Here is a 12651-nt window from a genome sequence, read left to right as displayed (position 1 = left end):
ACTTAATGAGACACCCGTGCACTGTGACGAAGAGTAGCCCCCGCTTGCCACAACTAGAGAAAGTCTGCGTGCAGCAACGAAGACCCAACACAACCAAAAAAAGTAAAGTTAAATAAATAAATAAATAAAAGAAATGCATTTCCATTAAAAAAAATGGACATACGATGCAGCAGTCAGGTTCCTTAGTATTTACCCAAAGGAGTTGAAAACTTGTCCACACAAGAACCTACAACCAATGTTTTATAGCAGCTTTATTCATAGTTGCCAAAATTTGGAAGCAACCAAGATGTCTTTCAGTAGGTGAATGGATAAACAAACTGTTATAGCCAGACAGTGAAGTATTTTTCAGTGCTAAAAAGAAATGAGCTATCAAGTCATGAAAATACATGGAGGAACCTTAAATGCGTATTACTAAGTGAAAGAAGCCAATCTGAAAAGTCTATATACATATAATTCCAACGGTATGGCATTCTGGAAAAGGCAAGACTGTGGAGCTCAGCTGGTTAAAAAAAAAAAATTCATTGACTATTAGAGATTGATGGCAGTGGGAGTGGGGATAGGAAAGAAGGGAGGCAGAGGCACAGGAATCTTTTTTTTTTTTTTTTTTTGTGGTACGCGGGCCTCTCACTGTTGTGGCCTCTCCCGTTGCGGAGCACAGGCTCCAGACGCACAGGCTCAGCGGCCATGGCCCACGGGCCCAGCCACTCTGCGGCACGTGGGATCCTCGCGGACCGGGGCACGAACCCGCATCCCCTGTATCGGCAGGCGGACTCTCAACCACTGTGCCACCAGGGAAGCCCCGAGGCACAGGATTTTTAGAGCAGTGAAAATACTCTGTATGAAACCATAATGATGGATACATGTCATTATACATTTGTCAAAATCCATAGAGTGTACAACACGAAGAGTGAACCTTATGTAAAGGATGGACTTCGGGTGATTACGATGTGACACTGTAGGTCTATCAGCTGTAACAAGTACCACTCCGGTGGGGGATGTTGGTGATGGCGAAGACTGTGCATAGGTGGGGGCAGGAAATCCCTATCTTTTGCTCAGTTTTGCTGTGAACCTAAAGCTGCTCTTAAAAAAAATAAAGCTTATTAAAATTTTTTAAAATGCAGTATACATGACATACTGTAAGTCCCCTTCAAGTTTACTGTTAAAAATAAGTAATGAAGTCTCAGGGAAGAATCTCACTAAGGCCTCCATCTGGCAACATCTTTCTTGTTTCAAGGTCACCATCCGCTCTGATGCCTCTTTCAAAGCTGGCTTTATTAAAAGATTAGGCCACCACATAAATACAGTGGTGACAGACTGATGAAAGTCGATGGCATTCAGATAATTTGTAGCACATTTTGAGTGCTGCCTGGTATTCCTGAAACCTATACCTTACTTGTGTAGTGTATGATACTGTTTCACTCACAGGTGAAGGATGGGTGATAGCTAGAATGACAAATATTTAGTGTGTCCCCAAAACTGAAGGATTCCAATCTTCCTCTCAAGTGATTGGGGGAATCCATTCACCAGGCAAGTAATAAAAGTAATCTCGAGATACGGGTGTTTCAGCTTTAACACTATGACTTAGAAGAACTCGTGGAATGCAAAATTTATGCTTAAAAATAACAGACATTATGTGGAAAATAGGATTAGGGCCAAACTATGCAACTTCGTAACTTTGTAACCAGAGCCAAGATGAAGTAAAAATGATTTACCTACGATTTGTTTTAATCAGGTGTGGTAAGGCAAACAGACACAGAAATTGCTGTCATGAAGTAGGTAGTTTTTATAATCACAGATCCCTAGAAACAGGAGGTAGGGCATGCCGTGCCATGCCATACAGGGCGGCCACATGGGAAGCACCAGGATTGGGCAGGAGGGAGACGGGGTGGAAGGGGAAACGTGGAAAAGCCTGTACTGTGGTTTTCTCAGGAAGGAATTGGCCAAGCAGGGTAAGCAGGTTTCAGATTGGCTTTCGTATCAGTTTCACCAGGATTCAGGGCATGGGGGGCTGTCCCTAGTTCATGGTTACCTGGCCCTGGGGTAATTAAGGCAGGGGAGTATCTGGAGAATAAGAACCTGATTTGGGAGGGTGGGGGAAGTGTGGGTAGGGCTGGCTCTGGGCTGGTTAGTTTGCATTTGAAAGTTGTGTTCCTGGGTTGAGCTATCAGTCAAGTTGTTTGCTATCTCTAGGAATTACCCAACCCTGGGAGGATTAGTTCCCTCTATGATTAGTGAGAACCCACATGCCAGAGCATCAAGAATTACAGAAAATAAAATCTAGTTAATACAAACAATCCTGATAAAACTATTAACACTGTTAAAATGTTTAATTTCTAATAAACACTACAGTAAATGTAAGACTTTACCCTTCCTCCCCACCCTCCCCAAAGTGGCATTACTTGATGGAGAGGTTTGTAAGGAAGTGCTGTATTATGCTGATAAGACCCAAATATCCTAAATTCAAAGAGAACAGTGCGGGAAGTACTTACAAGATGGGCATGGCCAAACTGAGCTAAGAGGAAGTATATATAGTGAATGAGCTGTGCTCCTCCATGGTTTGCTGTGTTTAGCTTTGTCAATGTACTTTGCATCTCCTGATGCCGATTCCCAGGTCTTACATCATTTTTTCTATCTCCCAATCTTGGTTGAGGTGGTTTGCCTTACAGAAAAAGGCCTAAGCCTATATAACATTGTGTTGAGAGCTACCAGCTTTTTGCTTCAGCACCCATGACCTTGGATTCTGTAAAGGTCCCTATAGCTGGCAACACTATTTCTCTGTATTGTAATGCTTAATGTCATATCTCTGGTCTTATTCCCAGGTCAAGGATACATTCCAAGACAGTTCTAAAAATATGTCACCAACTCCAACCTTATAGTTGACCTAGCCATGGAAAACCTCATTGGAACCTCATGAGATCAGACAATACTGACACTCTTAAAAACCCTTCCCATCAAAAAGTATCAGGAATGAAAATCAGGAATGATATATACCTACCACTTCAAGAAAGTTTCTGTATCAGCCAGCAGTTTAGCAGATCAGCTAGTTTCTTTGATCATCAAGCAGACGTAGTCAAGCCACTAACACAAAAGAGGAAAAAGTCTCTATATCAGTGTTTTTCACGTTATGCATGTGACCCATTTAGTAGGTCATGAAATCAATTTTGTGGGTCATGACGAACATTTTTAAAAACAAAATAAAATATAAAATATCAGAGTGCTTTGCATGAATCCTTTGCCAGAATTATACACCTTGCAAGGAATACTAAGGTCAGTTTCGATATGTGGAAAGATATTTGATGGAGGGGATATGATGAATAGAATGTACATTGATTGCCTAAGAAATGGTTTTTCAATCATTTGTCCGCTGATGTCTTATTTGGTTTTCATAATAACAAGGTTGATCTGCAGTCTAGTTGTATATTACCATGACTTGCAACTGGATTTAAAGTCTGAGATGTTCCACTGAGATTCAGTTGCAAACTGCAACTTTGGAAAGATGTTATCTAGGCTGTAAAATATATATATATATATATATATATATATATATATATATTAGTGGCAATTATAGTTAGTGGCAATTATAATATTTTATTAAAAATTGCTTTTAAAATGGATCATTTCTTTTTTAAAAGAAAGAGGAATAATGAAGCAAAATATGCAGAAGCATGTTCAAGTTCTACTGCTGGATCTGAAAGTATGAATAGTGACAATATTGAGAAAACTATTGACTCTAATCTGCAAACATCAACTTCGTTTGAGCCACGTTGCAAAAAGAAAAAAGTAACTGCAAGGCGTTATAATGAAGATTATTTAAAATACGGTTTTATCAAATGTGAAAAACCCTTTGAAAATGACAGACCCCATTGTGTTATTTGTAATAATATTCTTGCAAATGAAAGCTTAAAACCTTCAAAATTAAAAAGGCACTTAGAAACACAGCATGCTGAACTTATTGATAAGCCTCTTGAATATTTTCAAAGAAAGAAAATAGATGTAAAGTCGTCAACACAATTTCTTAGCTGCTCTACTACTGTTAGTGAGAAAACCTTATTATCATCATATTTAGTTGCATATCGTGTGGCAAAAGAGAAAATGGCTCACGCAGCTGCTGAAAAAATTATTCTTCCAGCATGTTTGGATATGGTGCGTACAATTTTTGATGATAAATCTGCTGATAAATTAAAAACGATTCCTAGTGATAACACAATATCTCTTCGAATTTGTACGATTGCCGAACATTTAGAGGCAATGCTTATTACTTGGTTACAGTCAGGAATAGATTTTGCAATCCAACTTGATGAAAGCACAGATACTGGAAGCTGCACAACACTTTTAGTCTATGTCAGATATGCGTGGCAAGGCGATTTTATGGAGGATTTTTTGTGTTGTTTAAACTTAACCTCACACCTAAGTGGATTAGATATTTTCACAGAATTAGAAAAGTGCATTGTTGGTCAGTATAAATTAAAATGGAAAAACTGCAAAGGAATTACAAGTGATGGAACAGCAAACATCACTGGAAAACAGAGCAGAGTAATTAAAAAATTGCTAGAAGTTACTGGTGGTGCATGGAATCATTGTTTTATACATCGTGAAGCATTAGCATCCAGAGAGACTCCACAGAAGCTCATGGAAGTATTGAAAAAGGCAGTGAAAGTTGTTAACTTTATTAAAGGAAGCTCATTAAACAGCCGACTTCTTGAAACGTTTTGTTCGGAGATTGGAGCTAATTATACCCACTTACTGTATCACACCAAAGTTCGTTGGTTGTCTCAAGGGAAAATACTGAGCAAGGTTTATGAACTCAGGAATGAGATCCACGTTTTTCTCATTGAAAAGAAGTCTCATTTGGCAACTGTTTTTGAGGATGATATTTGGGTAACGAAACTGGCATATTTAACTGATATTTTTGGCATCCTTAATGAACTACGTTTAAAACTACAGGGGAAAAACAGTGACATATTCCAACAGGCCGAACGTATCCAAGGATTCCAGAAGATGTTACTGTTGTGGCAAGCGAGGCTTAAAAGCAACCGTCCTAGCTACTACATGTTTCCAAGGTTTTTGCAGCACATTGAAGAGAATGTTATCAATGAAAACATTTTGGAAGAAATAAAACTAGAGATATTGTTGCACCTCACTTCTCTCTGTCAAACCTTTAACCATTTATTCCCAGAAGAGAAATTTGAAACATTAAGACAGAATTGTTGGGTAAAAGATCCGTTTGCTTTTCGAAACCCAGAATCAATCATTGAGTTAAACTTGGTGCCTGAAGAAGAAAATGAATTATTGCAGCTCAGTTCTTTATATACATCGAAGAATGATTATGAAACACTAAGTTTATCAGCATTTTGGATTAAGATAAAGGAAGACTTTCCTTTGATAAGTCAGAAGAGTATCCTGCTATTATTACCATTCACAGCAACTAGTTTGTGTGAACTAGGGTTTTCGGTCTTAACCCAGTTAAAAGCAAAGGAAAGGAACGGATTAAATGGCGCAGCAGATATGCGAGTAGCATTATCCTCCTGTGTTCCAGACTGGCATAAACTCATGAATGGGCAAGCACACCTACCACGTTAAATAAATCTTTTTTTTTTTAATTGGAATATAGTCGCTTTACAGTGTTGTGTAAACAAATCTTACCTGGTTTTTGTTTATGCAGAATAAAATCATAATGTAATTTTATGTTCATTGAACAAAAATTTAATGAACTTCTATTAAAGGTCAGGTACTGTTCTAGACACATTTGGGATACGAAATGAAGAAAATAGAGACCATTCTCTAGTGGAGCTTATGTTCTGGCAAGGAGAGAGAGAGACAATAAACAATAAATAACCTTTATAATATTTAGAAGATAATAAGTGCTATAGAAAGTAATAAGAAAAGAGATCAGGGAACTATTTGGGGACCAAATCATGAAGGGTTCTAGACCATTATAGGGGCTCTGGATTTTTGTCAGTGAAATGGAAAGTAGTTGGGTTCTGTGGAGGAAAGACATGATGTGAATTAGGTTTTAAAAAATTCACTCTGACTTCTATTTTGAGAATAGATTGAATTATATGTTACCTCTTTAAAGTCTTTCCTAACCACTTTAGTTTGGGTACATCCTTCTTTATTCTTCCTTTTATTTCTTTGTTTTCTTGGTACTATGTAATATTTGTATTTATTTATGTGATTACTAGTTCTGTCAACATGCCACCTTGAAATGCATGCTCCATAGGAGCAGAGATCGTGTCATCTTGCATGATACATAGTAAATGGATAGTCCATTTACATTTGCTGGAGAAAAAAATCAATAACATCTAATACCTGTAACATGAGGTCATATTCCCAGGAATAATAATTAAATGTATGGCAAATTTCTTTGCCATTTTAACATTTAAAAATCTGATTTTGTCAGATAATCTCTATAAGCATCCCCAAACGGCATTGATGCATGTTGCTTCCTCACATCATTGCTGAAAATTAAGCAATTTAATTGCTTAATATGTCTTCCTCAAACTAGTTTCAACTTCTGCCTCTCTTTACATATTTCCTGACCCCACTGGGTGATGTTTCTTTGGGCGTGATCTTTCTCTAAAATCATATAGGTTAGCAGCTCCTTTCCATCCAGCCACTCTTGGCATTATTGAAATATTTGATTTTTCAAATTTTCTATTCTATTAAAGATAATAGATTTTTCCCCCTTCTTGGTGCTTAAAATACAGTTGGAAGACAATTTTCCATGAATAGCTCACATTTCTGCACAGCCTGGATCCTCTGAATGAAAGTATTTGCGTTTAAGTTAAGAACACTTGTGTAAGGAGACATTCCAGAATGGTGAAACTAGAGACATCTTCCCAAGAAACATGCCAGGGAAGTAAAGATAAAGCCTTTTCCTACCTCCCTGGAGACATATGCGTGCATTCCAGGAGTAATGAGTAATCTCCCTGTAGGGAAGGGTGAGAGGATGTACCAGCAGCCCCCACTGTGTGCAGAGCTAACACCTGTGGGAAATGGGGCATGGGAAACCAACCCACAATGCTGATCTGGCTCATTTTTTGTTTGTTTGTTTTGCTATGAGTAATAAATTGTATCTCTGACCCAAAGGTCTTGTGTCTTTATGTCATTATATGTCACTTCTACAAAAATCCCTTTACTATGTACAACATATTCACAGGTTCCAGGGATTAAGACTTGGCTATCTTTACGGGGGACCATTATTCAGCCTATCACAGTCCACTGCCAGTCCGCAAAGACTCATACATCCCACATGAGAAATACCTTCACCCATTCCAAGGCCCCCCAGAGTCTCAGCCCATTACAGTATCAACTCAAGTCTAAAATCTCATATCTAATCATCTAAATTATGGGTGCAGTTCTGGATATAATGTGTCCTGGGGCAAAATCCTCTACCTGTGGAGCTGTGAAACTAGAAAGCAAGTTTGTGCTCTAGAAATACAGTGGTGGGACAGGCATAGGGTAACAGATCCATTCTCATTCAAGAAGGGAGAAAATTAAGAAAAAGAGTCAGTTAATCACTTTTGAAGTCTTCCTAGGCAAACTCCATTAAGTTTTAAAGCCTGGAAATAACTTACACGGCTCATGCCTCTGCCCTCTGGACCCCTGACTCCACTCTTTGGAGCTTTCCACCCTTGGAATCATCCTTTTTCATGAAGAGTAACACATGTCTGCCACTGAGTAGTTTTTCTCAGCATGTTTTCTGCCTGTAGAGTTTTGAGAGTCTTTTCATTTTTGTCCTCTGTCCCTTTTAGTCCAACTTGACAATGTTTCTGTTGGTATAGCATTCTCAAAAACTTTGTGGGTCACGGAGATTCACTTTATTAAAAAACAGGCTACTCCACAGATCTTTCCTGAATAATTTCATCTGTTTTTGGCTTCTGAGTCTTACACCCCTTCAAAGAGCCCTCTATGTACTTGAATGTGTTAACCTTTTGTACTTTCCAAGTACTAGCAAAAGTCTATCCACACTTAAAAATGGTTAAGATGATAACTTTTATGTATATTTTACTACAATTTAAAACATTTTTAATCAAAAAAAAAAAGCTGTGCAACTACATCATTGGCTTACTCTCCAGAGCATGCTTTCCTGGCAATGGATCTCTTAACTTCAGCATTGTTTGCAATCTATGTAGGCTGAGAATTTCCCAAATCAAGTTCTGCTTCCTTTTTGTAACAGTTCTCTCCGTTCCTCTCTCAAATTTTACTAAAAGCAACCAAGAAGAAACCAGGTCACACCTTCAATATTTTGCTTGGAAATCTCAACCAAATACCCAAATTCATTGCTTACAAGTTCTGTTTTCTGTATAATTATAGGACACAATCTAAGCTTTCTACCATTATATAACAGACCCCCTTCCCTCCAGTTTCCCAAATCACGTTCCTCATTTCCTCTGAGACCTCACCAGCAGTCTTTAACACCCATATTTCTACTAACAGTCTGTTCAAGGCAATCTAGGACTTTTCCATCATGTTCCTCAAAATTCTTCCAACTTCTACCCATTCCCCACTTCCAAACCACTTTCATATTTGTAGTATTTGTTACAGTAGAGTTGCCATAGTTTGGAGCTAGAAAAACATCTTTCTTCTGATCACAGAACTCACCTCACCCCTTCTCCAATCTCGCTTCTTCTTTGGTGCAACCTCCTTGCAGATTCTGGCCAAGACTAGCTAAGAGTAATAATCCTGTGCTAATGATGTCCCAAGCTCAGTCTTGGAATTGAGGACAAAGGGAGGCAGAAAGGGGGATACTTTCAGATACCAAAATCTGTACTCATTCCTACGGCTGCTGTAACAAATTACCACAATATTAATGGCTTAAAACAACACGAATTTATTCTCTTTTGGAGGTCAGAAGTCCAATGATAGTCTCATTGGACTAAAGTCAAGGTGTCAGCAGGGTTTGTTCCTTCTGGAGACTCTGGGGAAGAATCTGTTTCCGTACTTTTTCAAGTTTCTAGAGTCTGCCTGCATTCCCTGCCTCGCATCTTCAAAGCCAGCAACAAATCACCTTCAAATATCTCTCTGCTTCCATCATCACATTGCCTTCTCTGTACGATCACCTCTCTGAGTGATTGCCCTTCTCTTATGATTACATTGGACCCATCCAGACAATCCATTGTAATCTCTCCATCTCAAGATCCTTAATCACATTTGCAAAGTCCCTTTTACTATGTAAGGTAATGTATTCACAGGTTCTGGGGACTAGGACACAGACATCTTTGTGGGGCCATTACTCAGCTTACCACAACACAAAATAAACACAAGGAACAAATAAGCTGTTGATAAGTATTTGAAACATTCATTGAGAGGACACTATGAAACACTGTTCTAAAAACTTCAAATTCATGATCTCTCTTGCTTCATCCTCAAGCAACCAAAAATGCCAACCAACAAACAAGACAAAATTTTAAATAAGGAAGTTCAGAAAGTACTGAAAGCTCTTGATGTTCAAGAGCACAAATTTCAGAGAGCACCTAAATCACAACTAATTGCTGAACAATCATTGACAGGAAGACACTGGAACTTACAAAAAAAGATACCCTACATCCAAAGACAAAGGAGAAGCCACAAAGAGATGGTAGGAGGGGTGCAATCACAATAAAATCAAATCCCATAACTGCTGGATCGGTGACTCACAAATTGGAGAACACTTATACCACAGAAGTCCACCCACTGGAGTGAAGGTTCTGAGCCCCACGTCAGGCTTCCCAACCAGGGGGTCTGCAACGGGAGGAGGAATTCCTAGAGAATCAGACTTTGAAGGCTAGCAGGATTTGATTGCAGGACTTTGACAGGACTGAGAGAAACAGACACTGAACTCTTGGAAGGGCACACACAAAGTAGTGTGTGCATCGGGACCCAGGGAAAGGAACAGTTACCCCATAGGAGACTAAACTAGACCTACCTGCTACTGTTGGAGGGTCTCCTGCAGAGGCAGGCAGAGGCTGTGGCTCACTGTGGGGACAAGGACACTGGCAGCAGAAGTTCTAGGAATTACTCTGGTGTGAGCACTCCCAGAGTCTGCCATTAGCCCACCAAAGAGCCTGGGTAGGCTCCAGTGTTGGGTTGCCTTAGGCCAAAAAACCAACAGGGAGCGAACCCAGCCCCACCCATCAGCAGACAAGCAGATTAAAGTTTTACTGAGCACTGCTCACCACAGCAACAGCCAGCTCTACCCACCAACAGTCCCACACATCAGGAAACTTGCACAAGCCTCTTAGATAGCCTCATCCACCAGAGGGCAGACAGCAGAAGCATGAAGAACTACAATCCCGCAGCCTGTGGAAGGAAAACCACATTCACAGAAATATACACAAAATGAAAAGGCAGAGGACTTTGCACCAGATGAAGGAACAAGATAAAACCCCAGAAAAACAACTAAATGAAGTGGAGATAGGCAACCTTCCAGAAAAAGAATTAGAATAATCATAGTGAATATGATCCAGGACCTCGAAAAAAGATTGGAGGCAAAGCTCGAGAAGATGCAAGAAATATTTAACAAAGACATTAGAAGAATTAAAGAACAAACACCTAGAAGAATTAAATAACAAACAGAGATAAACAATACAATAATTGAAATGAAAAATACACTAGAAGGAATCAATAGCAGAATAACTGAGGCAGAAGAATGCATAAGTGACCTGGAAGACAGAATGGTGAAATTCACTGCCATGGAACAGAATAAAGAAAAAGAATGAAGAGAAAGGAAAACAGCCTAAGAGACCACTGGGACAACATTAAACACAACAACATTCACATTATAGGGGTCCCAGAAGGAGAAGGGAGAGAGAAAGGACCCGAGAAAATATTTGAAGAGATTATAGTCAAAAACTTCCCTAACATGGGAAAGGAACTAACCACCCAAGTCCAGGAAGCACAGAGACTCCCAGGCAGGATAAACCCAAGGAGAAACATGATGAGACACATAGTAAACAAATTGGAAAAAATTAAAGACAAACAAAAATTACTGAAAGCAGCAAGGGAAAAACCAGAAATAACATACAAGGGAACTCCCATAAGGTTAACAGCTGATTTCTCAGCAGAAACTCTACAAGCCAGAAGGGAGTGGCATGATATACTTAAAGTGATGAAGGGGAAGAACCTACAACCAAGATTACTCTACCTGGCAAGAGAAGAAAAGAACCTACAAAAACAAACCAAAAACGATTAAGAAAATGGTAATAGGAACATACATATCGATAATTACCTTAAACGTAAATGGATTAAATACTACAACCAAAAGACCCAGGCTCGCTGAATGGATACAAAAACAAGACCCATATATATGCTGTCTACAAGAGACCCACTTCAGACCAAGGGACACATACAGATTGAAAGTGAGGGGATGGAAAAAGATTTTCCATGCAAATGGAAATCAAAAGAAAGCTGGAGTAGCAATTTCTTATCAGATAAAGGAGACTTTAAAATAAAGAATGTTACAAGAGACAAGGAAGGACACTACATAATGATCAAGCGATCAATCCAAGAAGAAGATATAACAATTATAAATATATATGCACTCAAAATAGGAGCACCTCAATACATAAGGCAAATGCTAACAGGTATAACAGAGGAAATCAACAGTAACACAATAATAGTGAGGAACTTTAACACCTCACTTACACCAATGGACAGATCATCCAGACAGAAAATTAATAAGGAAGCACAAGCTTTAAATGACACAATAGACCAGATAGATTTAATTGATATTTATAGGACATTCCATTCAAAAACAGCAGATTAAACTTTCTTCTCAAGTGCACATAGAACATTCTCCAGGACAGATCACATCTTGGGTCACAAATCAGGCCTCAGTATATTTAAGAAAATTGAAATATCAAGCATCGTTTCTGACCACAGTGCTATGAGATTAGAAATCAATTACAGGGAGATAAATGTAAAAAACACAAACACATGGAGGCTAAACAATGTGTTACTAAATAACCAAGAGATCACGGAAGAAATCAAAGAGGAAATCAAAAAATGCCTAGAGACAAATTACAATGAAAACACGATATTCCAAAACTTATTGGATGCAGTAAAAGCAGTTCTAAGAGGGAATTTTATAGCAATACAAGCCTACCTCAAGGAACAAGAAAAATCTCAAATAAACAATCTAACCTTACACCTAAAGGAACTAGAGAAAGAAGAACAAACAAAACCCAAAGTTAGTAGAAGGAAAGAAATCATAGAGATCAGAGCAGAAATAAATGAAATAGAAACAAAGAAAGACCAATCACAAGCACTGGAATTGAAACTGTGATTAAAAATCTTCCAACAAACAAAAGTCCAGGACCAGATGGCTTCAGAGGTGAATTCTATCAAACATTTAGAGAAGAGCTAACACCCATCCTTCTCAAACTCTTCCAGAAAATTGCAGAGGAAGGTACACTCCCAAACTCATTCTATGATGCCACCATCACCCTGATATCAAAGCCAGACAAAGATATAAGAATAAAAGAAAATTACAGAAAAATATCACTGATGAATATTAATGCAAAAATCCTCAACAAAATACTAGCGAACAGAATCCAACAACACATTAAAAAGATCATACACCATGATCAAGTGGGATTTATCCCAGGGATGCAAGGATTATTCAATATATGCAAATCAGTCCATGTGATACACCATATTAACAAATTGAAG

General features: G+C 38.6%; 1 protein-coding gene across 2 annotated transcripts in view; it reads left to right on the top strand.

The window, feature by feature from the left end:
• FAM200B (family with sequence similarity 200 member B) overlaps positions 1-7069 on the top strand; it is an 11499-nt gene extending 4430 nt beyond the window's left edge. The window contains exons 1-2 of one of the 2 annotated variants that reach the window (XM_007119416.3): positions 1971-3267; positions 3633-7069. In XM_007119416.3, coding sequence (XP_007119478.2) covers positions 3224-3267; positions 3633-5580 — 1992 coding nt within the window. In that variant the 5' untranslated portion in view covers positions 1971-3223 and the 3' untranslated portion in view covers positions 5581-7069. Of the gene's footprint in view, positions 1-1970; positions 3268-3632 lie in introns of those variants that run through there. The other variant, XM_024119492.2, reaches the window with a different exon arrangement.
• Positions 7070-12651: the final 5582 nt, after the last annotated feature.

This window comes from Physeter macrocephalus, chromosome 7, assembly GCF_002837175.3.
Source record: "Physeter macrocephalus isolate SW-GA chromosome 7, ASM283717v5, whole genome shotgun sequence".
NCBI classification, from domain to species: domain Eukaryota; kingdom Metazoa; phylum Chordata; class Mammalia; order Artiodactyla; family Physeteridae; genus Physeter; species Physeter macrocephalus.
Note: the sequence above shows the minus strand (reverse complement) of the source record. Positions and strands in the feature narration are given on the sequence as shown.